The sequence below is a fragment of the Myotis daubentonii genome, chromosome 5 (assembly GCF_963259705.1).
Source record: "Myotis daubentonii chromosome 5, mMyoDau2.1, whole genome shotgun sequence".
NCBI lineage: Eukaryota > Metazoa > Chordata > Mammalia > Chiroptera > Vespertilionidae > Myotis > Myotis daubentonii.
The window spans coordinates 18,588,614-18,616,355 of NC_081844.1; the positions used below are offsets into that span (position 1 = coordinate 18,588,614).

Here is a 27,742-nt window from a genome sequence, read left to right on the forward strand (position 1 = left end):
TGATAGCTACTGCAAGTGATTTTACTTTGAATACAAAGAAAAAGAAATCCACAAACAAGAAGCTATATTGTATAGTTACGTCTTTTAAACAATGTTTTGCATTTATAGATTTGTTTTCCTGATTAAAAGCACCAGTGAAGTTACAGGCTGCTAAAACCATATTACAAACCCGTTAAAAAGATATTATGCCAAACATACTTATTAAAAACCCTTTAACAAAACAAACAATGCAACCACAAGCATATCCACTGTGCCAGGCAGCCCTTACTCAATTGTGCTCTCAGTCAGTGGGATAGGGAGTATTTACCCCAGGGAGAGGACCCTCACCATGCCTGTGGCCACCTGCAGGAGGCAGCTGTTTTCGAGGGAACCTGGGAGCACCTCCAGGACTAGCACCCCAGACCAACAAGCCCAGGGCCACTTCTATTAACAGGAGGAGGTGGGGAGAGCACATGAGGGTCTGACCAATTTTTAGCAATTGACCTGCCAACGAAATCCTGCTATTACTGTGCGCCCAAGAGTTTGGAATTTTTATCTTATTTTTTCAAACATTTAGCTATATGACACTTATGCAACATCTCTCTGGTGGCTCACTTGCTACCTGTCTTAAATTCTTATGATTGAGAAACTGAGACACTCAATGTGGACTCACAGAAAGGTATGTACGACAGCTTGATGTTATTGGTAGATGCTGCATTAAAGGGAGGTTCAAAACCATACACACGGTTTGGCTCCCATAAAGCTAAGTGGAATATTAAATGTTGAGTACTGAATTTTTCATTGTAAACTTAAGAACTTATCCTTAACTTTACACACACATATAGATAACAGAGTGGTCACTAAAAGCACTTTAACATCGGAACAGACATTAAGTTTTGAGGTTCTTATTTAAATTGTTCTACATACAAAATGCCCTAGAAGCAAAGAAAGGCTTAAATAAATACACAGAGACAAACATGTGCAACAATTGAACTAATGTGGATACAGAGAAGTTAGACAGTGTGGGATCCAGGCTGGTAGGCGCAGCTTATGGCGAGATGGGGGCTCCATCCCTTGAGTGGAGGGGAAGGCCCCTGATGGAGGAGGAAGACAGAATGGGGACAGCTTATGACTGGGCTTACACCCTCCTCCACAGGCCTCACACACTCAGGGGTGTCAGCAGAGGGAGCAGCCCTGAACACCCAGGTTCTCCTGGGCAACACGGGGATGGTAGGTCCTCTTGGGACAAGCCCTGGAAAGCCTGTCCCTCTAACTGGTGACTCACTTGCATGCCTGTCACTGGCCCCCAAGTGGGCAGCAGGGCCCTGTCACAGGCCTGGTGAGGGCAGTGGCCCAGTGCAGGGTGATCTGCTAACAGTCCTGCTTGTGGCTAAGGCACACCCAGGCTCAGGGCCCAAGTAGCTACCTGAGTAATCCCATATCCTAACGTTCCTTCCATCACAGACAGAGGCTTCGAGAAGCAGCCTTCACAGTGCAAGGGTAATGAGACACAAACCAACAAGCCACCCTGACCAGCAAGACCACTCACCACCCCTCAGTGGGGAGCTGCCCCCAGGTGCCAGAAGTTGGAGGGGGAGGCTGCCTTGATTGCCCCCAATCCCACCATCATCACTGGGGCACCTCCTAGAGTATCCAAGAGGAGCACAGAATCAAGCACACTGTCTGAGCCTGGCAGAAATTCCTGGGGGGGGGGGGGGGGGTCCAGCTTGGGAAGAGGTTTCAATGCTGTGCCGAGACCCACGGTAGGTAGTCCTCCTTCCCAAGGGCCAAGTTGGCTGGGCTCCAGACATCTGCAAATATCCTCTGCAGACGAGGCCACAGAGCTGCCTTCGTTCAGCACCCCGAGTTGGACTGAGGAGGGTCCTCTCCCCTTTCCCCTGCTTCCTACCCCACAATACAGACACTGATGGGGGAAGGCAGCTGGTGCAAACACAGGAGTCTCAGCTCCAGCTCCAGCTCTGAGAATCAACACACATGCATGTGCACATATGCGCGCGCGCACACACACACACACACACACACACACACACACAAACCTGAATCTACTGCACATGCACACACACATGCACACCCATGTTTACAGCATGTGCACCCCCATGGCCAGACAGTGATCCAGTCAAGGTACAGATGTTTGGAAGGCGAGTTCATGGGTCCCCTGACCAGAGGCACTAGTTGTCAGAAGGATGGACGCTGGAGAGAAAGGCAAGCTGGGAAAAGTGTTGTAGCAGGACATGCATTTTTGTCCCTGATGTGCATCCTCACTTCTTCCTTTCAATTTTTGGCCAGAAATTGGCATCTTGCCTCTAAGCTCTGGAAGCTGCTGTGAGAGCAGAGGAAACACTCCAGCCTGGCACAGAAGTTCAGGCAATGGAAGTCACGTGGCAATGCCCCAGTGGTGCTGCCCAGCCTGGCACTCCCCATCCAGATACAGTCCCAGGAAAGTGTAACTTGTAGTAGGACTGGCAGTTCAAGTCCACTTGAAAAGATGGCTCTGAAAAATTGGCTCCAACGTTCCACCTGCAAGCCTCAGCACCGGGGTCCTGATTCACAGCGGTAAAGCTGGCCAGCCCTTCCTGGGAGGGTGGGAATTGGCCCTGCACACTCCCCGGGGACTTGGAAGCTCTGGGAAAGAAGCCTGGGGACACCATGCCAGCACGCCTCAGAGGAAAGCGCGAGTGCTGTCTGTGTGGAAGTCAGGGACACACTAGGCCCCACGGAGGCCTTGAGAAGCTGGGTGGTCCCCTCCAGGGGTCTCAAAGGAGGCTGGCCAGGCTGGTGTTGGGTCCATTCTGAGCTTGGAACTGCACAGGCGGCGGGCCATCTGTCCACTGCAGGAAGAGAGAACACACAAGTGAAGTCCTTCTGAATCACCTGCGTGGGTGACTAGTCCCGTTTCCCACATCCACGGGGCTCCTGAGACGAGGCTCAGTTAGGAATTGCTGGAGATGGCAGCCAAGCATATACTTCCTCTTCAGGAAGTTGCCCCACACCCTGAAGGGCTGCATGCAAGGTAAGCCAGCCCCGAGGAGCCAACCACCACCCCCATTCTGTCTTCCCACACCTCGTGCCTATACCGTGATAAGGTTATGCTCGGGGAGGCTGCAGGCCTCGATGTGGTCCTGGAGCAGCTGCTGAGAGAAGTTCTGGTGCATTTGGGCGGCTTCATGGGCATCCATGGCATTCCCACAGGCCTTGTTCAGGTCTGAGGGTAAGACACACATGGGTGAGCCTGCCACCAACCCCACGGCCCTCCCCTTGGGTATAGGTGGAACCCTAAGGGCAAACCCAGGCTCCAGCTCTGGCTGGTAGTGCTAAGTGGTTAGAGCACCGGTCCACACACCAAAGGGTCACAGGTTTGATTCCCGGTCAAGGGAACATACCTGGGTTGCAGGTTCATTCCCTGGCCCTGGCTGGAGCACGTGCGGGAGGCAAAAAAAACAACACCCTGGCTCCACCATTGGGTTCCTGTGCACCTGGCAAATCACCGGCCTCGAGCCCTGTCTTGGGGTCAGTGAAATCCACCTGCCAGCAGCCCTTGCAATGCCCTCCTGAGTTTCTGTGCCATGTCCTTAACATGGGTGATCAGTGGGGCCCACGCAGAGGCTGGTTGGGCAACGAAGGTCCCTCTGCAAACAGGAGTTGGCTAGAGCAGGGCACCCAACACCCACTTCTGAGGCAGGAGAACTGAACAAGTCCACAAAATCCACTGCCTCCTCCTCAGGGCCTAGGGCAAGTCTCTGTAAATAGGGGAGCAGCCACCTGCTGAGCCCCCGCCCTGCACCCAGAGCATCCCAGCCAGTCCCGCCAATGGGACAAGGATAAGCACAAGGGCTCACAGTCCAAGTCTTCACCCAGATGCCAAGAATCAGCCTCACAGGTCCTACTTTGAGCTGATGCCATGACTGAGTCCAGTGACCACTGCCCTCAAATGGCCTCCTGAGAACCTGGGAATGCTAGAACTTGGGCTGGGGCATGTAGAGGCCAGTCTGAGCAAAGGCCAAGCAGGGCTTACTCAGCATCTCTGATCTCTGGGAAGAGCCAGCTGCCATACTCACCTCTCAGCAGGGCTGATGACCACAACTGAACTGACATGTCCGGGATCTTGCTGGCCAGCTGCATGGCGGGCACCACCATGTTGTTACTCTCCTGTGGACCAAGAGCAGCCAGGGAGTGGGGGAGGCGCAGGGACAGCTCAGGCCCACCTGTCAAACCCAGCCCAGGCTATGCCCTCCTCCTGCTGCCTGGCACACTCCTACTTCTACTTCAGAGCCCAAGATCATTCAAAACATGAACCAGAGATGCAGCTAAAGAGCTGCCTTGCCCACCTTTCCCTGCTCAAGGTGGCTTCTGGAGATTTATAAATAGATGAGAGCCAGGAAGGTTTGGTTCTAAACCTGGATCTGCAGTTTGAGGCTGTGACCTTCATTTCCCCATCTGGACATGAGGTCATCAAAGCTACCACACTGAGACACAGGCACACAGCCTGTACTCAGTGGGGCTTCATGCTTCCCCTAGACCAGGGGTGGGCAAACTTTTTGACTCGAGGACCACAATGGGTTCTTAAACTGGACTCAGAAGAAGGAGCTGCGGCCGTGTTTCCCGACGTTGCCATGTTAACACTGCTGCTGGTGAAGGAGCGGAGGGGAGAGCAAGAGAACCCTCCGCTCTTTCGGCTCCATGGGCCGGATAGAACAGCCGAACGGGCCGGATCCGGCCCACGGGCCGTAGTTTGCCCACGGCTGCCCTAGACACACACACAGGTCACTGTCCTCACTGTGCTTAAAGGCTGAGGGGCAGGGTGACAGAATGTTAAAGAAGAAGCAGAGCTGCACTCAGAAGGAAGAACCCAGAGGTCATCCTTTTTCCTTGGGGGTGGTAACATCCCCAGCCATGGCCATCAGTACCTGAGCAGCAGGGCCAGTTAGCCTTGGCAAACACTTATCACACAGTTGTGGGGAGGGGGACCAGCCAGGCTCATTTAAAAAGCTAATTTTTGCCCTAGCTGATTTGGCTCAGTGGATAGAGCGTTGGCCTGTGGACTGAAAGGTCCCGGGTTCAATTCCAGTCAAGGGCACATGCCTGGATTGTGGGCTTGATTCCCAGTAGGGGGCATGCAGGAGGCAGCTGATCAATGATTTTCTCTCATCATTGATGTTTCTCTTTCTCCCTCTCCCTTCCTCTCTGGAATAAAATAAAATAAATAAAAATAAAATAAAATAAAAAGTAAAAATTAAAAAGCTAGTTTTTAGGGAGCTCCGGGGTTTGGTCAGATGAAACTTTAAAGGTCAAGACACCTGACCTGTGTCACCTGTCTTGTGAAAACAGCTCAAGTGAGGTTGGCTAAATTATGGAGTAGATGCTGCTTCAAAATTCTTGCTGCTGTTAAAAAAGCTCTAATACAGTGGTGTAGGGAAAGACAAGATGTAAAACTATAAAACATCCTGAGAAACAAAACCTATGGGTGGGCAGGGGCGAGCAATGAAAAAAGCCAGAAGACAGAGGTCATGCTATGATTTCCAACTTTGCTTCTCAGAGCTTCTATGACAAACATGTCATATTTTGTAATATGGACAAATGCTTTTGTTAAAAAATTAAAGGTCTGTGAGGTCAATGGGTGAGAGCAGGCGAAGATGCACAACTGATGAGGAGACCGGGAGTGCCAATCCCACCAGAACCAGACCCAGGGGCCACTCTAGGTGAGAGTGGAAACAGGAGACCTGAGGACACCATGTGTGCTGGGCAGAAACAGAACCCAAGGGATTCTGACTATGAGGACACTCTCCACCCCAGGAATTAACATACACAAAGGGGAAACTGCCTCAGCCCTCCCAGCTCCAGGAAGCCCCAACCAAGCCCTGGGTCTGTCTGCCCCGTAGGCCTACCCTCCAGGGACCCAAAGTTCCCCGGGCCTGTCCCCCAGGCTGTGTGAGCCAGAGCACCTCTGCCCTTGCCAAGCCTCATGAAGCAGAGGGCTGGGGGAAGGGTGTCACTGAGACAAGATAATCGAGGGGCACAGGATGCAAAGCACTGCTTGATGGTGACCCCCCAAGTACCATGCTGGCCCTGTCCCTCAGCCTGGCCTGGGCACTCACCCTGTGGTTCCCCAACACGTAGAAAATGTGGCCCAAAAGCACCAGAGAGCAGGCTGTGAGCCGGTTCAAGTCCTCTGCATTGGACATCTTCAGAGTTTCTCGCAGAAATCGCCTACATGAGGGGAACAGACTGAGGCCCCACTGAAATGGCTCTGGGGGAGAAAGAGGCAGCAGCAGCCTCTCAGCCCTGAGCAGAACCCGCCTGGCTGGGGCCCAGGGGCTGAGCATACGCTGTCAGGGAGAAGACCACCTAGAGGGCCAGCCCTGGCTGCCCGCCCTCAATAGCACTCACTTGGCCTCATTGTAGCGTCCCTGGAAGAAGGAGAAGAGCCCACGCACGTAGAAAGCCGCTGCTCGAAGGCAGTGAGAGCTGCGGGGGGAGAGTGAAGTGTCATAATTTGGTGGGGTTTTTGTAAATATAGCAGGCTTACAAAAGGGGAGTGGGTGATGGTGGTAGAAGTGATGGTGCAAGGTATTGGGAGTAACAGGGCAGCCAGGGGCCCCATAGGTGGTGACACTACCCCAGAGAGCAGAAAATACATAAGACAGGCAATGGTAAAGTAAGGACTTCAGTGTGGGGCCATGTACCTGACAGGGAAGCTGTGGTCTGGGTTGATCCTCTCCAACAAGCTGTATAACTGCAAAGGAAATGTCAGTTTGGATCACTTTGCATTTCTAAATGTGAGAGAGTTTGGCCCCAACTATGCTAGTAAATTGATCAGGGCTGCCTGCAACTTCCTGATAGCGTTGAGTCCTCATCCTGAATCCCACGCCTGGGCAACCTGCTGGTAGAGGGGCAGGATCTAGAGCAGGTGAAGGAACTATAAGACACTGTATGGGTTGCTCACTTCCTCACACCCCCATGGGAATCAGCCTCCAGTGTGAAGGGTCTGGTGCAGGGTCCTTGCACCCTCCGCCTACCCTGCCCTATGCCAGGTGAGGGGGTCACAGTGCATGGTCCAAGATGTCTCACTGTGATTCTACAACAGAAAGCTCAGCAAAGAAGAAACTAAATGTGTTCTGGGAGATTTAACAAAGCTTGGCTTGTTTTCAGCAGGGAGAAGTGTTACTTAGCCAGGGATTGTTTCTCCCCCAGATGTGGCCTCCCTCAGCCACACTACACTCTAAGGATAGATACGCTGGGGCTGCTGAGATGGCTGGTGCCCAGGACACCTCCCACCCTAGCCCCTGAGTAAGAGTTGAAAGAAAGGATACCAAACATGAAGCATGTCACCTACTACCTCTTGGTGTCTATTTCCTTCCCGTATATACACACTCGCCAGGTTGGTTACAATGAAGGCCCATAGCTCCTGGTGATTGGTGAGCTGAAATGGGGACACAAGGCATTAGAGGTTGGCTGCTCATGGCATGGGAGCTACCCAAACACTTCCTGGTGGCTACTGGGGAACCTCCCATTCTCTTCAATTCAGACACCCTTCTGCGACCCCCCCCCCCCCCACACACACACATACACACCTGCCTCCTAAACCCAAGAACAGTACAGCTGTTAGTTCTTTTGGTTATAAAACCATCATCTGTGTTATGAGAAATGTAGGAAACTAACTGCACTGATCCTGTCCTCAGAATACACTACATTTTGGTCCATTTTCTGCTTGTTTCTCAGGACTGAGACCCAGGCAGCCACTGCCTCCAAACCATGGTGACCCTCAGACACTGTGAGCACAGATACAACAGAGGTACATGTTGGTCCTGGAAAGGCCCCCACCAGCAAAGAGGCCAGAGATGCTACAAATGGCCAGTGGTGGATAGACCACTGTCCCCAGTTCTTGGGAACCGAGAATGGCCAAGATAGGGATCGATATGAGAGGCCCAAGTATCACCCAGGCCCTGATCCCCAGTGGGGTTGAGCAAGCACAGTGTGCAAAAGGTTGAGGGTGCAGGGGAAGTGCAAATCCCACCTGCAGGAAGTGCTCTGGTTAGGTTGTTGTAGGACCACACAAAGAGCTCTGTTTGGGGTCAAGGGGGTTGGGTCTGAGTTCTGATTGCACCACTTCCCTGCCATTCCCTCTTGGCTAATGGGGGATTCCATGGGACACACAGGCAGAGCAGCAGCAGCAGTGAGGATGTGCCTGTCTGGTCCTGGAGCAAGGTGGGCAGAGCTGAGATCTGCCACTGGGCTGTTGACTCCACGATGATGTGGCACTAGCCCTAGTGAAGCTTCCAACCTGGCAGCAGCAGGTGGACTCTGCAGCTGTTGTCCTCATCACAGCCCATACCTGACTCATTACTAAGAAGCACTGCCTGCCCCATGCAGTGAAGGCCAGCACCTTACCCGCAGGGCTGTGGTGAATTGGGCTTCTGCGTTGTCCATGCAGTTGACGGAGACACAGTACAGGCCCTGCAGGAAGAAGGAGGCACTGAGGACTTGAGGCCTTGCCACTTGCCCAGGGCCGTACAGCTACACAGAGACGAGCCTGACCAGTGACTTATGAGCCAGGTACACCTGAGCTTTTGCCCTGGTGAGGGGGCAGAAAGAGACAGCATGCTGGGTTACTCCCTTCTCCTGGGACCTAAGTCAACTTGGACTTAAGGTGTCTGATAGAATGAAGTCCACTGGGGTGATTGTCATGGGGTTACTCACTGCAATGGGGCTAGGGCAGGCAGTCCTGCATACTCACCAGAAGCGTGTGCAGCTGTGCAGCGTGATTGGAGAAGAGCCGGGGTGACTGTTGGCACAACTGGCAGACCTGTGAGATCTGCCGAGAGAACACGCCCAACGTCACAGGACCTGTAACCTGGGACCCAGTGCCCGCATCCTGCTTGCCCTCACCTGGGGTATAAAGTTCTGGTGGGTGTGTCCACTGTGGGGCAAAGGGCAGCCCTAACCTCCTTGAAGACAGTGATCCTTGCCTGTGACCTGCCTTCTCCCCCATTTCCAACCTGTCTCGGTTGTCAGCACCTTTGCCCTGCTCAAGGGCCTGTGCCCTCTCAAGAAGTTGGTAAGTAGGAGTTACATGCAGCAAGGAGAGCTCCATCTTCCTTGGGCACGTCTAGAAATTGCCCAGCTTTTAGGGAAAGGGCCACTGATTTCTGTACCAGATGTCTGATCAATTGTGCCCATGTAGGGTCACCAACTGCCAAGTTATAGTGAATTGACACAGACAAATGCCCTGCTGATGTGCACGGGCAAATGTACATTCTCCTGTGGTAACTTCTGGAATTCGGCAACTCCAACCACCTTCCCCGCCCTCCCCTCCCCAGCAGCCTCACCTCCTGAAGTGCGGTGGCCTTATGTCCTGTGACAAGCCTGCACATGATGATGTGCTCAAGCAGGATCACTTGGAAGGAGGATAGGATGGGGCTGCAGTCGAGCACTGGAGGTGAGAACGGGATGAACACTCAGGATGCAGCTAGAGAAGCTGAGAAGCTGACCCCTGGTCCAACCTCCCACCATACTGACCCGTTGGCTACCAGGTCTGAGCCTACTTCTTCTGCTGGGTACCACGCCAACACCTAGCCCAGTGATGGCGAAACTATGACAAATGTGTCAGAGGTGACACACGAACTCATTTTTTTGGTTGATTTTTCTTTGTTAAATGGCATTTAAATATATAAAATAAATATCAAAAATATAAATCTGTTTTACTATGGTTGCAAATACCAAAAAATTTCTATATGTGACACGGCAACAGAGTTAAGTTAGGGTTTTTCAAAATGCTGACACGCCGAGCTCAAAAGGTTCGCCATCACTGCCCTAGCCTGTCACTTTATTCATGCCCACTGCACCCTAGAGTGCTGGGTTTAACGACCTGTTCAGGTGGGGGAGGAGATGGGCTCATAGCAGTTTCTGGTGACTAGAGTTTTCTAAGAGTAAGAAATCCCTGGAGGGACTTGTTTTCCACTCTGACCCACCACAACCCAGTTGGGTGCTCAAGAACACTCCAGACACAGTGGGTTGACGCTGCCCAGGAGAATGATACTGTGTGACCACCTCAGGCAGCAGCAGAGAGACCTGATTCCTGGCTGCCCCAAGTGGCTGTCCTCGCGTTGGAACTAGACAGCGGAGACCTTCCCCAACTTGGCCAGAGGGAATGAACTATGATCCCTGAGGGCTTTGTATCTTTGGCTAACGGCTTCTCCTCCAGCAGCGCTGACAAAGGGTACAGAGACTGGGTGAGCAGGTTAAATGGGGACACTGAGTCAGAGCTCTGGGTTCCTGCTAGTCAAAGGTCCCTGGTCCCACAGGATAGATTAGTCAAGCATCCAGGAAGAACCCACAACCTCTAGGCCATCTGCTGTCAGCAAGAGCCAAATTCAGATCCCAGCCTCACGCTGAGCACAGTCCATGTCACAACACGGGTAACAGCAGACCCCATTTCAATGGAGCACCGTTGTCTCGGCAGGCTCGGGTGGGATCAGCTAACTATCACAGCTGTCTTGTGTAGTGGGGTGGACAGGATGGGATGGCACAAGACCCTTAGCCAAGGATAAAAGGTCAAGCCTGGGCCCGCCTGCTCTGTCCTGACCCGTCACTCTCATCTGCCAATTAGAGTAACAAGACCCATGGAACTCATGGAGACTGCTTGGCACTGCGGTTCTACAGGGTTCTCAGGCCCAGCATGAGGCAGTGGCCAGGCCACAGACCAAGCGGCACAATGGCCATGTGACCCACCCAGCCCAACGTACTCTTGAGCTTCTCCAGCTGCATGAGTGCCTTGTCTGTGTATTTCTGCGCCTTCTCCAGGTAGCCAGCCTGCATGGAGTGCATCACAGTCACCTGGCGACAAGACCAGATGGTGGTGGTCAGTAGGGTCCTCTCCTCACCCACCTGGTCCCTGGCCTTGGCCCTGGGGACTCACCAAGTAGACAAGCACACACATGTGCTCCTTGGGCAGCCAGTGGAAGAGGTCAGCGGGGTTGCTGGGCAAAATCTCATCGTCATGCAGAGTGGAGATGGTCTGAATGCACTGTTGCAGCTGCTTCAGGCATGGCTTCACACTCTTCACCTGCAGTGGGTGGGCGGTACTGCACACCTGAGTACCTGTCTGCTCCCAATAGGTGCCAGCTCACCAGTCCCTTCTTCCCAGGAGCTCCCGCCACACCCACCACCTGCAGGAAGCCTGCCCCCAAATGGGTCAGCAGGCTCTCAGGGTGGGGGTCAGGGTCAGAGGGTCATCTGTGGGACTAAGGCTCAGCCACCGCCCAGTGCTGGGTCCAAACACCAAGGACCAGGAGAGGCCTGTCCAAAGACCCTGCATGAGCTGTTTCCTACTTCCTGCAGTGACCCTGAGAGAACACAATAGGGCTGGGGCAGTTAGTAGTCATCCTTGGGGGCAAGAAGTAGCTTCCTGGGCCCAGGAGTCCTACAGGGGCTGTGCCTCATATGAACTGGGCACTGGGAAGCCCTGTCCCAAGGCCCCATAGGACATGTCCAGAGCACCCCATGAGTCTGCTCTGTGTTTCTATGTATTGAGTGCAGCACTTGGCCCAACAGGTAAATGTAGGCATAGGTGAGGAATCTGAGACAGTCCCTTACCAATGAAAGACCTGATGTTTTCTGGGGCTCCACCTGCAGCCTCCTAGGATTTGAGGCCAGGCCTGTGGTGAGTCAGTGGGACAGGGTGGGGTGAATAGGTGGGGCAATACTCCAAAGGGTGAGCATATTCACCCACAGGGGGCACAGCCTCTCCTCAACTACACGGGATTATAGTCAACTCTCGGAAGCAGGTGATTCTGTCATCCCCTACTTGAACCTCACAAAGTTCTCATCAGCTGGGGGTGGGGGGTGGGGGGTTGGGGGGTGGACAGACACTGCTTTAGTACCTGATGTGTCAGGCACCTTGCCAGAATCCTCAGTTTATCATCATGGAATTGTGAGGCCATGACTGCTCCCACCACGAGGACAGGCCACTGTCAGAGTACCCTCTGCCCTCAGGGGCACAGGACTCATGCCAGAGCACAACAGGGTATGTGGGGGAGCTAAACCTTGAATGAGATGCACTTTGTGGTGAGGGACATGAGGCAACAACAGAGTGGGTATCTCAGCCCAAGCCCTGCCCATCCCATCGCCCACCTGCTCCCCAGAAGCCCTACTGTGGGAGGCACTACGCACCTGCCCTGCATCCAGGTAGTGTGTCACCTGGAGCACAAGGAAGAAGACACGTAAAGATTCCTTCTGGATAGGATTTCCCTGCCAGTTCTCGACAATCTGTCCACAGAGGGTCAGCAGTGGATGGACTTCCTGCAGCTTGCGCTCCATCAGCAGCAGCTGGGAAGGGAGGGGCACGGGTGCTGAGGGCCCTCCCAGTGCACAGGGCCACCATCTGCTTGCCCACCCACTGGGGGACTGCTGGAACCATGCAGGGAAGGCAAAAGGCTGGGCTGGAACCCATACCTAGGCTGTTCCTTCCTCAGCACAAATCGCACAACCTGGAACCTGAATTTCACCTCTGAACCCCTCTGGTGCATGGGGCCTCACTCTGGTGGCTGCCTGTAGTGTTTAAGTGTCTGGGTGCCCAAAGGGCTGCACCACAGTGAGCAGAAGCCCTGCCTCATGTCCACCACACCTACCCCATTCACTTACCATCCCTTTGCTGAGCAGGAACAGCGCCCTAGAAAACAGAGAGGGGAGTCAGTCTGTGAGGCCCAGGTGTCTCCTGGGATGCCTGCCACCCCAACATTCATAGGGACCAACAAGCAAGCTCAGGGGATGGTTAAGCAGATGACAGGGCCCCCAGTGACCCCCAATGAGGCTGGTTTTATTTATCAGAATGCTCTACTTTGTTCTATTCAATCTTACTTTATGTTTTTGGCCAAATTTAGACACTCATATGGCTCAAAAGCCCAGAAGGATAAATAGACAGATGCTCAGAAATCACAGAGGGGTAAGGTACAAGACAGTGTGCTTGCCACAATCTCACTCTTGCTCACACAACATTGGTAGACAGCACAGGGCAGTGATGGCGAACCTTTTGAGCTCGGCGTGTCAGCATTTTGAAAAACCCTAACTTAACTCTGGTGCCGTGTCACATATAGAAATTTTTTAATATTTGCAACCATAGTAAAACAAAGATTTATATTTTTGATATTTATTTTATATATTTAAATGCCATTTAACAAAAAAAATCAACCAAAAAAATGAATTCATGTGTCACCTCTGACACGCATGCCATAGGTTCGCTATCACTGGCATAGGGTATGGGGAGAGTGGGCAGGATTTGGTGTTTGAACCCAAAGCCATGTCTCACTGTGGCCCTTCCATACTTCCCCTTCCTCACCTGTGACCGGCCAAGCCCCCTGATTCTCCTGAGTGTTAAGGAGGTGAAACTTGGGGAGCTCCAGACATGTCAGCAGCCTCACTACCCACTGTCTTTACTCACAAGAGTCAGCAAGGCTAAATTTCTATTGTTTCTCTTAGACCTTTCAGCATTTTCTAAATATGTGTGCATGGTTGTCAACAAAAATAATAAAATGAGCATGCTAAAAAGTTTAGGAAACAGCCAAAACAACAGGGAGACAGCTGCTGCCTCAGGAACAGCTGTGGTCATTCAGAGCCCACAGCCCCGTTTATTCACTCTCAGCCTCTGTCCCACCAGCCTTGGCAGAGCCCTAAGTGCTGTGGCCAACACTCCATCAAATGGGCGCGTTCTCTGTTTTACAACTGAGCAGACTAAGGTGGCGAGATCACACTCACAAGATGTTTTTACTCCAGGCCACCAAGTTCTTCCCTATTGTTACTTCAAGGTGTGAACTCGTTTAAATCTATCTGCCAGCTGATCAACTGTTGAAAGAAGGCTTGGAATGTCACATCAAGGTTCCCATGTTGTCACACAGGAAGCACTTGATGTAGGCCCTACATCAATGGTCAGGGTTCTGGGCCAGGGGACCCGCAGGCTCTGTGCCCTGGTGGAGGCCACCTGAGTCGTCCATCCACAACGGCACAGAGCCTGCCTGGGATACTCATGTGTGTACTCGTGGGGACACCTGCTGTCTAGCGGTCCCTGTACGCTGCAGTGTGTCACCATGGACCCAGTGGCAGCTGCCAACATTAAGGGGGCCAGGAATGTGAGGCCAGAGAGTGTAACAGCTGCCATCTCTGGGCAGGGTGGCTGAGGGATGAGGACAGCCTATGGAAAGCTGTAATGGCTCCACATGGGCCACACATGAGCCAGAGCTCAGAGAACAGAGTTGGGGACCATTCTGTCCCAAGAACTCCATGGGATAAGCTCAGCTCTGTAAGAAAGAACTTTCCAGAACCTCAAAGCACACAACAGAATAAGAGCACTGCTGCCTGGAGTCTGTCAAGTGCACAGAATTTTTCTCTTTGGGGGAAAAAAAGAGAGACTAGAGGCCTTCACAGAGATACACAGTGAAGTTCCTAAGGCCTCTAACCCTGACACCCAACCCTAGGGTAAAAGTCTCCAGATGGTTTAAGCAGTTTCATGCGTAACATGAATCTTTGTCTCCCTTTTTATCTTAAACTAGAGGCCCAGTGCACAAAATTTGTGCACAGGTAGGGTCCCTAGGTCTGGCAGGAGATCAGGGCCGATAGAGGTCTTCCTTCGTTCCACATCACCCCCTAGTGGTCAGCGCACATCATAGCAAGCGATCAAACTCCTAGTCTCCAGGCCGAACTCCCAAGGGGACACTTGGTATATTAGCCTTTCATATATAAATATGGAGATTGATTTTAAAGAGGAAGGGAGAAACACTGATTTGCTGTTCCACTTACTATGCATGCATTTGTTGATTCTTATATATGCCCTGACGGATGATCAAACCTGCAACCCTGGCATATTGGGACAACGCTCTAACCAACTGAACTTGGGTCAGGGCTATTTTCCTTTTTTATTTATTTTTAATTTTTACAAAATTGATTTGAGAGAGAAACAATGAGGTAAGAAACATCAACTGGCTATCTCCCACACGAACCTCAACCAGGGATCAAACCCACTGGGTATTTGCCCTGATTGGGAATCAAACCTGTCACCTTTCAGTGCTTGGGACAACGCTCCAACCAACTGAGCCACCCTTCTTTTATACAAACTTCTGCTTACTCAGCTTACTGTGTCTGTTGTTGTGCATCTAAAAGCTCTTGGGCATCCTCAGAGGGACACTGGAGTTACTTACCGTAGGTGCTGACAAGCATGCTAGTTACACCCTCTGCAGGCATCACTTTCATATCTGCACCAAAAAGGGGATTGGCCCAACAAATCGTATAAGCACTTTTTATTTCAAGATACTAGATATGTGTAAATGCCAATTGCGCCGAGAATGCCAGCTGCCCCTCACCCTCACAATCAACTCTCCAACTTCATGAATTAACAGGGTGAATTGATGGAGTAAAAGGCATTCTGTGGTGCTTTAATTTGTACATCTCTTACTATGTGTGCAGATGACTGCTGTTTCATGCTGAAATGCCAGGATCAAATGGCTGAGCTCTTTCCAAGTAAGAGGGGAGGAGTGTGGGGAGAGGGTGCCTACCGTGTGTACTCGGATCCCACCACCCGTGCATATTCAGCTCCCACACCTAGGAGGTCGCAGGCTGACACCAGGTCCTTCTCAAGTGTGTGCAGTTGCTAAAAAGGAGAGAGAATAATAATCCTTGCTTCCGAATCTCTTGCTTTATAATACCCAGTATCTGACCTTAAAGCTTTGTTGGCAAGTTAAAGTGAACCTCCCCACTTGTCAACAAAATTGCCTGTGTCAGTTTTGAGTTAAATTAACCAAATACTCTCATCAATGTTAACTGCTTTAGGTACAGAAGTCTACTCTGCCTACAGTGTGTACATCATCTAAATTTAATAGTGCATAGAGCCAGCTATTAATATTCACAGGCATAGACCCCCAGGGCTACACGAGCATATCTCTGTGCTTCAAAGGTCACCTTCAGGGGCCAGTCACTAGGGAGGAGCCAGAGGAACCCCAAACAAGGAAGAACTACTTCAGGGGCAAGTGTCTGCGGGAGTTTAAACCCAGAAGCCTTAAGCTAAAAGGAAGGGACACCTGTGGGGCCTCAGCTGAGCTTGGGCTCCCAAGTGCATGAAGCATCCTGTAACTGTGACCTGAGGCAGGTGTCTCACTGCCTGGCCCACATATTATGTGCCAATGGGCACAGTAGACATGGGAGGATTAAAGGAGACAATGCTATGTGGGACAGCAGCAGGCCAGGGAGGAAGAGCTCAGGAGCGCTGGCTGGACAAGCTTTTCCAGCAGGGACCCTGAGCCACGCCCTTCTGGGATGAGGGACTCTTGGGGGATGGGATGGGGGGGGTGGGGGGGGGGGGAAGAAAACGCAATTCCAGCCGAGGGCCCACACCCTGCACACACAGGCAGGTGATGGAACTGTGTCATGGAAGATAGGCAAGAGGCAGTGTAGAGGGCAGGCTGGGTCACGGACAGGAAAGGCTAAAGGCCAGCAGTGAGAGGGAAATGTGGGCAGTGCCCAGGAGAGAGAGGCACCCCCCACAGGGAGCCTTTAGGCCCAGTCACTACAGCCAGGCAGACCTAGTCCAGAGAGCTCCCTCTACCTAAGCATCTCAGAGCACTGGGACCAGGCCACCACTATGTCTGGAGAGCTGAAGGGAGGTTGTGGGGGGGAAGGGACGACCACGTAGAGCCCAGATGAGGCTGTGCCCCAGCAGCCCTGCAAAGGCTTAACTCGAACAGGCATTCATTGCCCAACAGGCAGACCCTTGGAATCTCAGCACAGCTCTTAAAAAACATGATGGGCTTCTGGCAAGAAATGCTTCCAAAATTTAAATGAATACAGGCAAAAGGGAGCACCAGAAGAGAGGGGAATGCAATCACCCTTGATGCTAAATGAAAGACCTGTGCTGGGGATACTGCTGAAGTCAGAGGCTGAAAGGGACTTGTGAGCAGGCTAAAAGACCATCCCTGTGTCCCCATTGTCTCAGTGCAGCAGCCTGAGGAAGGCCTGTGTGTTCTGAAGGTGGGTGTGCAATTTCAGCACCCATGTCTTGGCCAGGCCCCAAAGTACTCACAGCAAGCTGGAAGAGCAGGCGGCAGTGCCAGTATGGGGTCTGCTGCGATATCTGGATCGCTTTCCGCAACAGTGGCTTTGCTGCATCAACGGAATTCTGAAAGGAAACAGTCACATTTGGGGAAAGGAAAGAAATAAGCTGGCAGGCAAGCTGGATTCCTTATGCTGGGATGCCAGAAGACCACTCCCATTCATACTCACAAATGGATTTGTGGGATTCTGATTTACTTTATTAAAAGAAGAAAAGAGCCCTGGCCAGTGTGGCTCAATTGGCTGGGCATTATCCCATGCACCAGGAGTTGCCAGTTCAATTTCTGGTCCAGGGCATATGCCTGGGTTATGGACTTGATCTCTGGTGGGAGGTATGCAGGAGGCAGCCAATCAGTGTGCTCTCACATCAATGTTTCTCTCTTTCTCTCCCTCTCCCTTTCTTTCTCTAAAAATCAATAATTAAAAAAAGAAAAGCCTGGCCAGTGTGGCTCACTTGGTTGAGCGTCATCCCATGCACCAGGACACCAAGAAATCGCAAAATTAGCAAGAAGAGGAAGATATTTTATTTTTTTAAAAATATGTTTTTATTTATTTCAGAGAGAGAGAGAAGAAGAGATAGAAACATCAATGATGAGAATCATTGATTGGCTGCCCCCTGCACACTCCCTACTGCAGCGGTTCTCAACCTGTGGGTCGCGACCCCTTTGGGGGTCAAACAACCCTTTCACAGGGGTCGCCTAAGACCATCGGAAAACACATATATAATTACATATTGTTTTTGTGATTAATCACTATGCTTTAATCATGTTCAATTTGTAACAATGAAATTGGGGGGTCACACAACATGAGGAACTGTATTAAAGGGTCACAGCATTAGGAAGGTTGAGAACCACTGCCCTACTGGGAATCAAGCTGGCAAATGGGGAATGTGCCCTGACTGGGAATTGAACCATGACCTCCTGGTTCATGAATTGATGCTCAACCACTGAGCCATACCAGCTGGGCAAAAAAAGACATTTTATTGGACTCACTGGCTGGGAGGTTTTTGCACTGATTATAAAATAACTCATTCAACTAAACTGAAAGTAGCTTTAGTTCAAAATCCTGAACAGTCAATTGGATGACAACTGCCGTCTTTCTTATACTACAAGAGATGGGCCAGGGGTGTGAAGCATGCATTCCCGGTTACCCAGGGAGCCTCACAGGCTGTTGCTCGATGTGGGGAAAGGCGATTTTCAGCTACACCTGAGATCAGGAAACATATTACGAAGATAAACTATATGGACCAATTATCTTCAGCCTAGGAACAAGGCTGTTTTCCAAGTCTCTGGAAGTCTTAGAAAAATATTCTGTTGGCTCTCATGAGCAAGTGATCACCCACAACGACCAAGGTAGGAAAGTAATGGGGAAGCATTAAAAGCCAGGAGGAAGTCAGAAGAAAAAAACAGAACAAAAAGCCCCGGTGAGGTGACTGTTAGCTGGAGCATCTTCCCGTACACCAAAGGTTGCGGGTTTGATTCCTGGTCAGGTTGCAAGTTCAATCACCTGTTGGGTGTGTACAGGAGGCAACAGATCAATGTTTCTCTTCCCACCCCCTTCTCTAAAGTCAATAAAAACATATCCTTGGGTGATGATTACAATAAATAAGAAAGCCAAGAGAAGTCAGTCCACTCCTGAGAGCATCAATTTGCCACTGTGCCGTCATTACAGGGAGACCCCACTTTCAGAAACCTCCATAGGCTCTTACCTCTTGACAGTACAATTCAGACAAAAGACTTGCTGCTTCAAATTTAACATCTTCAAACTGTGGGATCTAGTGACATCTGGTTAAGGAAGTACAGATGCTGCAAAAAGGTCAGTTTAAAAGAGATAATGTGTGCCCTAACCAATTCGGCTCAGTGGAGAGAGCATCAGCCTATGGACTGAAGGGTCACAGGTTCGATTCCTGTCGAGGGCACATGCCCAGGTTGTGGGCTCAATCCCCAGTAGGGAGAGTGCAGGAGGCAGCTGATCAATGATTCTCTCATCATTGATGTTTCTATCTCTCTCTCCCTCTCCCTTCCTTTCTGATATCAGTAACATACATACATATATATATATATATATATATATATATATATATATATATATATAATATAAATATTGTTAAAAAAAATAATGTGTGGGGTTCTTACACTGGGGAGGTTAGCCAGTCAGGTGTGTTCCCACCTACTCTGAAACTCTAAGTTCATGTATTCCCCCAGCAATCCCTGAGCTTGCTGCTGCCTAGGTGTGGAACTAGATCAGTGATGGCGAACTTATGACACGCGTGTCAGAGGAGACACCTGAACTCATTTTTTTCGTTGATTTTTCTTTGTTAAATGGCATTTAAATATATAAAACATCAAAAATATAAATCTTTGTTTTACTATGGTTGCAAATATCAAAAAATTTCTATATGTGACACGGCACCAGAGTTAAGTTAGGGTTTTTCAAAATGCTGACACGCCGAGCTCAAAAGGTTCGCCATCTGAACTAGATGCTAGGCTTGCAGAGGACCATGGCACCCATGGTGAGGCCACTGGTCTGAAGGGAAAGATACGGCTGAGCAGGGATTCTCCAAGACCTAAACCCATGGGTATATCATAGTGAGAATTCAAGTTTATAACACATCCTTTTTATTAAACAAAGCATTTCTTAAAGGAAACAGTACAAAGAAAAGGATACTTGCTGTGATATCAACCACTGAAAGAGAAATAAAAAAAGTATTAATTCTCAGCCAAATGTGTGGCACATACTCACTAGCTCTGGCTTTGGGGTTTATACAGGTTGTCCTGTCACAAAGACTACAGGTGCTCAGGTAAGTGGAAAGGTGGCCTATAGGCTCATTTTCCTTCTCATCCAGCAACCACAGCATGCCTGTGGAAGAGGGAAACAAGCATTTTCTCCCTTACTGACAGAGTGCTTCCTGTCCCACCAGGCACGTGAGTCTGATTCAGAGCCCCTCCCACTAGAGTAGCGGTTCTCAACCTGTGGGTCGCGACCCCTTTGGCGGTCAAACGACCCTTTCACAGGGGTCGCCTAAGACCATCCTGCATATCAGATATTTACATTACAATTCATGACAGTAGCAAAATTAGTTATGAAGTAGCAACGAAAATAATTTTATGGTTAGGGGTCACAACATGAGGAACTGTATTTAAAGGGCCAGAAGGTTGAGAACCACTGCTCTAGAGCCACAATGCTTCAGAAGGGGAAGGAATGCAGAGGGGTCCTTACGTGCCACTCACTGCAGTTCCTCAACAGCAAATCATAACATGAGAATTCAATTACAACTGGAGAGCGAGTCTGGGGGTGTCAATCCATATTGAAGAAGTTGCATTTAAAAGATGCTTGGAGATGAGCAGTTAGCCTTAGAGGGGAGGGAGGAGAGCTCCAGGAAGGACTTGTGAGGGCAGCGACCTGGCCAAGGGGTAGCAGAGATGATTCTGAGACCTGGGCTCATAGTCCCTTTGCTGGCACACATGCAGGACATGGTTCAGACAATAACATGCTCCCACTTGGGGACTGCTGTGCCCTGGAGCTCCACATTCCTACAGGAGGTAGTTAGGTGCCAGGACCGTCCACCCACTAACCACAGTTTGTCAGACCATCTAGGACTCAAGCATTCATCTGACACTTGTCCCGCAAATGTTCTCAGAGTTCTGGTAGGTTCTGGAAGGCAAATCTGGGGCTGAACAGAAGACCCTGACTTGCCATGCTCTGTGAAAGAACAGCATGGGGTGAGGGAGGTGGGGGGCATGTCTGGGGCTGTGTGTGTGTGTATTCCCAGGTAAAGGGGAGTAGGAAGTGCTCTTGGCAGAGAAGAGCCTGTAAAAAGGCTGGAAGGTGTATGTGCCACTCACTGGCAGCAGTGATTGTGGATCTGAATGCCCTGGTGTCATCTATGGAGCCTGACCCAATGAGATCGGAGAGATCCTAGATGCAGCAAAGAGAATGCAGAGGGAGGAGGAGGAGCCAGAGGGTCTGCTGGCTGGGAACTGAGCAGAGGGAGGTGCTAGTAAAGCCTGGCAGACAGCCTTGGGGCTGGAGATGCCTTTGGGGCAAGAGTGAGTGGGAAGGAGGAAGTCACGAAAGAGGTTGGGAAAGACTTGGAGCTGCACCCCAGACCAGCTGCCTGAAAGACACAGGTGGGCCAGGAGAGGGAGCTGTGGGAGAGGAACACAGAGCACTCAGGGCCACTGGGCTCCTGACTCTCGCATATGTACACAAGCACACATATGCTTGCAGAGCCCAAGCAAAAGGCACTATGCAGCCAGCCCGAATGTCCTCTCCCAAAGCCCCACTGCAGCAGGGTCAGCAGGGGCTCAGGGTCCCCAGAAGGCAGGGCCAGTGCCTGCTGCCAGGAGTACAGTCCCAGAGATGGGGTTCCTCAGCTGGAGGCTGTCTACAGGGACAGTGGGGATGGGTCCAGCTCAAGCCACATGTGTGTGATATCATAAAGTGGTAAACATGAAAAATAAATAAATAAATAAAGTGGTAAACATGAAAGTTGGGGCTTGCTTTCTACAGAAGCCACTCCTCCCCAGGGGGAAAGGCAGTCCAGCAACAGAAGCTCCTGAAGACCACCAATTGGGAGGAAGGATGGAATGCTGTGACGGAGACTGTGTAACTGAGGAGCTGGATTAGGGACATGTTGAGATCTGGCCCAACCCTAAGATTCTGTGGTCCTGCACCTCAGTCTCCATGTGCAAGGTCTACCTCAGGCAAGGCCTCTGTGCTGAAGAGGAGCCCTCTAGGAAGAGTACAGAGTGGATAACGAGAACATGGACACACACAAGAGGACGGGATTAAAGGTGTGGACCCACATGGATCCTAGTTGCCCTTAGCATCTGTCCCAGGGCTACAACCTGCTTCCATGCTCTCATGCATGCGCTGTGGCCGGCACTTGAAACATACACAAATGGGGGATGTTAGATAAAGACTTATGATGTGCTTCCTCATGGTGCTATGTCCCCAGTTCCTGGAACAGGTCAACACACAGGAGGTACCTGGAAAACATTTGTCACATGAACGACAAGTTCACCTAGCATCACCAGGAAATGAGAGCTTCCTTATGTGCAAATGGCCACAGGGCTGAGACTTACGAATTTAAAATACTAACTCCCACTGGCATCAGACAGCTCCCTTCAAACATTACTGCGTTGTGTCCAGGCATCAGCATCACTGACACCTTGAGACATCCCCTACGATGACCCAGTACCAAAGCGAGAAGCTAAAGAACTGGCTCAGTGTCAGGGCAAGCCAGTAGCTTCCTCAGATTGATTGTCTGCCAGACGCCAATCAAATGGCTTTGCTTTTGTTTCTTTTTAACACTTGTGACCTAAAATCACAAATCAGAAATATACAGACATCAGAAATATATGCATTTCACAAATAAAGTGCCAAGGTTGCTACCTTCCCCAAAGTTGCAACCTTAACATTAAAAAACAGCTTTTATGTTTCGTTTCTCCTGATGGGAAAGCAGACAAAGTGAATGGCCCTGAGCTGTGGGGAAGCCTGTAGGCACAGGGCAGGATGTGAACAACCCTCCCAGAAGTCCCTGGGGCCACCTTCGGGTTCTCAGGGAAAGCAGGGTCACTGCAGGGCCAATATACATCCTGAGAGGTGGAAGTGCCAGATCAGCACACTTATCGTGCTCGGAGAATTTAATCCAGGGCCGGAGAGCATTCCAAGACTTCTTTGTACCTCAAAACCAAGGTAACATTTTTTTTTTAAAGATCAGGTTTTTAATAACTAAAATGTATAGAAACAGTTATCAACTGCAACACCTTTGGGATGGAAGCACAACACTGAGGAGCCAGCCTTGTCTCTTTCTGCTGTGTGACCATGTTTACGAGCATCTCCCTGTCAGCAGCAAGTCGGAAGTGGTCTCCACCTTGTAGGTTTGTTGAGGATACAATAAGACAGTGTCCCAAGAAGCATGAATGCATGGTCTGGCGTGTAGAAGGCATCAAAAATACTATGGTAATTCCCAGGCAGGAACCAGAAGAATTGGGGTTGGAAGGGAGGCAAGGGGCGAGTTGGTGAAACTGAAGCGGTGGTTCCTAAACAGATTTCAAATCCTGATGTGAGAGGAGACTCAGAGAGTGAGAGTGAAGAAAAATGAAAATGAAAACAGGAGGAAGCACAGATCACCCTTGCATGAAAAGGCTAACACCAAGCTCTATAAATGCAGCTTCTGCACAAGGTTCTGCTCCCAGTCAGTGGGGCATGGAACTTAGCAGGACACAGTCATGATCCTGAAGAATGAAACATCTGCTCTAGCTGTGCCTGATGATGAAGGGCTCACCACTGAGCCCTTTCAGGCCTTAAAAAGAGGAAGGGAAGCATTTAATTACTTGCTGGGAAGGTAAACCAGAGACTGTCAGGCTAAACCTGGAAACGGAATGAACAAGTGTCTGGACGGCAGAGTTTGGAGCTGCTTTCTAAGTCAGATGAGCAAATCACCACTAAAAAGCAGCTCTATTCCAAAAGCAAAGAGAATGTAAACACAGCCTTGACATGGATACTGCAGTCAGAGAAACCACTGTATATAGAATGACTGCCTGGATAGCAAATAAGAAACTCCAGAATACCATTTATTTCTCTGTGGCTCTTAAATCAGGAAAGTCTAAGATGATGATGTACTTGCCAGGCCAAGGGATAAAGTGAAATGTGATAAAAAGAAAGTTAAGGGGGGAATGTGCAAATTACTGAAATGGACCTGTTTGTTTGTATGAAAATAAGGAAGACTGAACATTCACACAAGAATAAATGTGTAGCAAGAGGAAAGATAATATGGTGAAAATGAAATGTAAAGGAACACAATCTGACAGAAACAGTGCAAAGAGCCTCGCAAACTCTCTAGTCAAGAGATTTCTGCACGGGCCAGTGTGAATCAGTTGGCTGGGTGTCATCCCTTGCACCAGGAGGTTGCCGTTCAATTCTGTCAAGTGCACATGCCTGGGTTGTGGTCTTGGTCCCTAGTGAGGGGCATACGGGAGGCACCCGATCAATGTTGTGCTCTCACATCAATGTTTCTCTCTGTTTCTACCCCTCCCTTCACTCTGTCTAAAAATCAATGGGAAAATATCCTGGGGTAGGAATTAACAAAAATAAAATAAAAGGAGAACATACTGGCCCTGGTTGGATAGGTTAGTTCGTTAGTGTCTTTAGGTTGTGGGTTCAATCCCTGGTCTGAGCACATACAAGAATCATCCAATAAATGCATAAATAAATGGAACAAATCAATGTTTCTCTCTCTCTCTCTCTCTCTCTCCCCCCCCTTCCTCTCTAAAATCAATAAAAGTTAAAACTAAATAAATAAAAGGAGACCATATTATGAATTCTTTATTGTGTGAGTCTGGGAAAGGAAAGAATAAAAGTTGATAGCTGCCTGATTTGGGAAAAATGAACAACTGATAAAGAATAACAATTTTAAAAAGCATGCAACACAAAAGGAGATCACAAACAATTGCAGAAGAAAAACAGCATGGAGAACTGCACTTTAATTGCAACCTGAACAAATTCTCAGCTGGGAATGCAACTGGCAGAAAGAAAGGGATTTCCAGGTACAATGTCAGTGTGAACTACAGAGTGGACCTCGTGTCTCTGTGAAAGATCCCACAAGACTCAGGGTTCTATAAAATCCAGGAAAACCACTTCACAAGGATAAGGGCTTAGCCCTGGCCGGATAGCTCAGTTGGTTAGAGCGTCGTCCGATACATCAAGGGTGCGGGTTTGATCCCCAGTCAGGGCACATACAAGAATTAACCAACGAATACATAAATAAGTGGAATAACAAATTGATGTCTCTCTCTCTCTATAAAAATATCAATTTAAAAAAAAAGCTCCTTGTCAACTCCATCTTTTCTCCATGGCCCATATTTTTCATGATTCTTTCATTACTGCCAAACCTCTTACTACATATTCAGTATTTGTCTCCCTCACTAAAACATAAACTTATGTGGGCAGGCACTGTTTTAGTTATTGCTGATCCCTAGCACCTAGAAGGGAGCTTGGCACCTGGTGTGAGCTGAATAACTAAGTGCCGAATAACTGGGAATAGAACTTCACAAAAACAGTAACAATTTATTGCCTTGGCATGGAACCTGGTGATCTTCAGCCGAGGTTTGAACCCAACTTTGTTAATAACCTGACATGTGGCTTTGGCCAATCACTTTACCTCTCTGGGCCCTTACCACCTCGCTCTTGAAACAAGGAAGTTGATCAAGCAAGGACTAAAGTCCCCTTCCGACTCTTTCTTCTTCTTCATGTTTTTATTAATTTGAGAGAAGAGAGAGATCCCCTCTTGGAGATCAAGCCTGAAACCCAGGCATGTGCCCTGACTGAGAATCAAACCATCCACCTTTTGATGCATGGGATTATGATCAACCAACTGAGTAAAACAAAGATCTGGTATCCTCCAAAAGCAACTTGTTACTTTTGCCACTGGTGGGTTCAGATTTACCTCAGATCAATACATTTTTAAAAATCGAAGTTGATTCTGTGCAAGAAGTCTCCTTTTAAAAACAAATATATAGCCAAAGCCGGTTTGGCTCAGCAGATAGAGCGTCGGCCTGCGGACTGAAGGGTCCCAGGTTCGATTCCGGTCAAGGGCATGTACCTGGGTTGCAGGCACTTCCCCAGTGGGGGATGTGCAGGAGGCAGCTGATCGATGTTTCTCTCTCATCGATGTTTCTAACTCTCTCTCTCTCTCCCTTCCTCTCTGTAAAAAATCAATAAAATATTAAAAAAAAAACAACCCCACAAATATATATATTTTATTGATTTCAGAGAGAAAGGGAGAGGGAGAGAGAGATAGAAACATCAATGATGAGAGAATCCCTGATCAGCTGCCTCCTACACGCCCCCTACTGGGGTTTGAACCCGCAACCCCGGCATGTGCCCTGACCAGGAATCAATCCATGACCTCCTGGTCGATGCTCAACCATTGAGCCACACTGACCAGGCAAGAAGTCTCTCCTTCAATCAAAATAAAAGAGTAAATGGCAAATGAAGTCACAGCCAGATTCTTTGAGGCACCAAGGTCTCTCATGAGTCAAGATGGGAGGGCATCACCCTGGCCAGTGTGGCTCAGTTAGTAGAGCTTCAGCTTGCATCTGGAAGGGTCACGAGTTGGAATCCCCATCAAGGGCACATACCTGGGTTGCAGGTTCCATCCCAGCCACAGTCCAGCGAGTGCAGGAGGCAACCCATCTTTGTGTCTCTCCCGCCTCTTCCACTCTCTCTAAAAATCGAGGGGGAAAATATCCTCGGGCAAGGATTAACAACAACAAAAAGATGGGGGGGGGGGGGGGTGAGGCCTGCCCTCTGAAGGGGATGGTGGGAGGAAGAGAAGTCACCAGGTGCATACAGAGAAGGCAAGAGCTAGGAGCGCCCCTTCCCCCACCCCCACCACTGAGCAAACTGGTTCTAGAATCCAGCCCGCTACCCACCTCCGTCCGCCCCCTTCTAGGACTTCAAACAACTAATTCCAGGCTCTGGGCCTCTGCCTCCCACCCATGACTCCTCGCAACACTAATGGGGGCACAATACACTCTAGACCAGCGGTTCTCAACCTGTGGGTCGCGACCCCTTTGGGGGTCGAACGACCCTCTCACAGGGGTCGCCTAAGACCATTGGAAAACACACATATAATTACATATTGTTTTTGTGATTAATCACTATGCCTTAATTATGTTCAATTTGTAACAATGAAAATACATCCTGCATATCAGATATTTACATGATTCATAACAGTAGCAAAATTACAGTGATGAAGTAGCAACGAAAATAATTTTACGGTTGGGGGTCACCACCACATGAGGAACTGTGTGAAAGGGTCGCGGCATTAGGAAGGTTGAGAACCACTGCCCTAGACACTACTCAGACTTCCGGGTCCCGGGAGAGAATGCTTCCCTGGGTTTTCCGAGAGACCAAACATCAGATTCCCGAGGGACGCCTGGCCTGTCACCTCGGCCCCGCACTGTCCCGAGCCGCTTCGGGAGGGCGCGCTCAGGCTGATGCTGGGGCTGAGCCCCGAGAAGCTGGAAGCTGCAGGACTCCCCGGCAATCTGGGGACGTCTCCAAAGGCGCCAGCATGTCTACTCAGGAAAACCTAACGAATTTGGGGACCCTGTCTGTCACTTGAGAGGTTAAATAACGCCCCCCGCGAGGGTGGCGGCTGAGGGGGTCCTGCGTCCCAGCGGGCAAGTCGCACCCCAGGTCCCCGAGGAGCGATATGGGCGGCCCTCGCCTGCCGTGGTCGCAGCCCGTCAGTTCAGGCCCCGCAAGGAGCCCGCGCTCCTCCCTCGCGGTTCGGCCCGCGCTCACCGCTTTCTCCAGGTGGCTGCGCGCCTGTTCGCTGTTCTTGGTATGGTGGTAGAGCACGGAGCCGAGCTGCAGGTGCGTGCGGGCCTCGATGCGCTGAGGCGGCTTGAAGGGGAACACCGCCTGCAGGCAGTGCACACACAGGCGGATCTTGGGCGGGCTGGACGTGCGGAAGTGCTCGGCGAAGCCCAAAAGTGCCAGGTACCATGACTCGACCGCTTCGGCCTGCGCCGCCTGGGCCGCGGCCGCCTGGGCCGCTGCCGCCGCCTGAGCCGCCATTTTGGCCTCCACAACAACAAGCCGTCACCACAGGGAGGCGGAAGCAGGCGTACGGGGCGGGGCC

At 50.3% G+C, this 27,742-nt stretch overlaps 1 protein-coding gene across 6 annotated transcripts; it reads right to left on the bottom strand.

Moving 5' to 3' along the window:
- MAU2 (MAU2 sister chromatid cohesion factor) lies at positions 1-27,715 on the bottom strand. 6 transcript variants are annotated; one of them, XM_059696090.1, is made up of 19 exons: positions 27,403-27,715; positions 19,753-19,770; positions 18,794-18,859; positions 17,057-17,152; positions 15,537-15,631; positions 12,637-12,664; positions 12,166-12,321; positions 10,913-11,059; positions 10,740-10,830; positions 9,324-9,427; positions 8,732-8,809; positions 8,386-8,451; positions 7,331-7,417; positions 6,681-6,730; positions 6,385-6,462; positions 6,093-6,204; positions 4,056-4,146; positions 3,062-3,202; positions 1-2,828 (listed from the first exon to the last, which is right to left on the bottom strand). In XM_059696090.1, exons 1-18 carry the CDS (start codon positions 27,676-27,678, stop codon positions 3,069-3,071), a joined length of 1,773 nt encoding a protein of 590 aa, XP_059552073.1. In that variant the 5' UTR covers positions 27,679-27,715; the 3' UTR covers positions 1-2,828; positions 3,062-3,068. The 6 variants fall into 6 exon arrangements, with proteins under 6 accessions (XP_059552073.1, XP_059552072.1, XP_059552071.1 ...); XM_059696089.1 differs by having other exon boundaries at positions 3,075-3,202; positions 7,334-7,417; positions 27,403-27,714; XM_059696088.1 differs by having other exon boundaries at positions 3,075-3,202; positions 27,403-27,714.
- Positions 27,716-27,742: the final 27 nt, after the last annotated feature.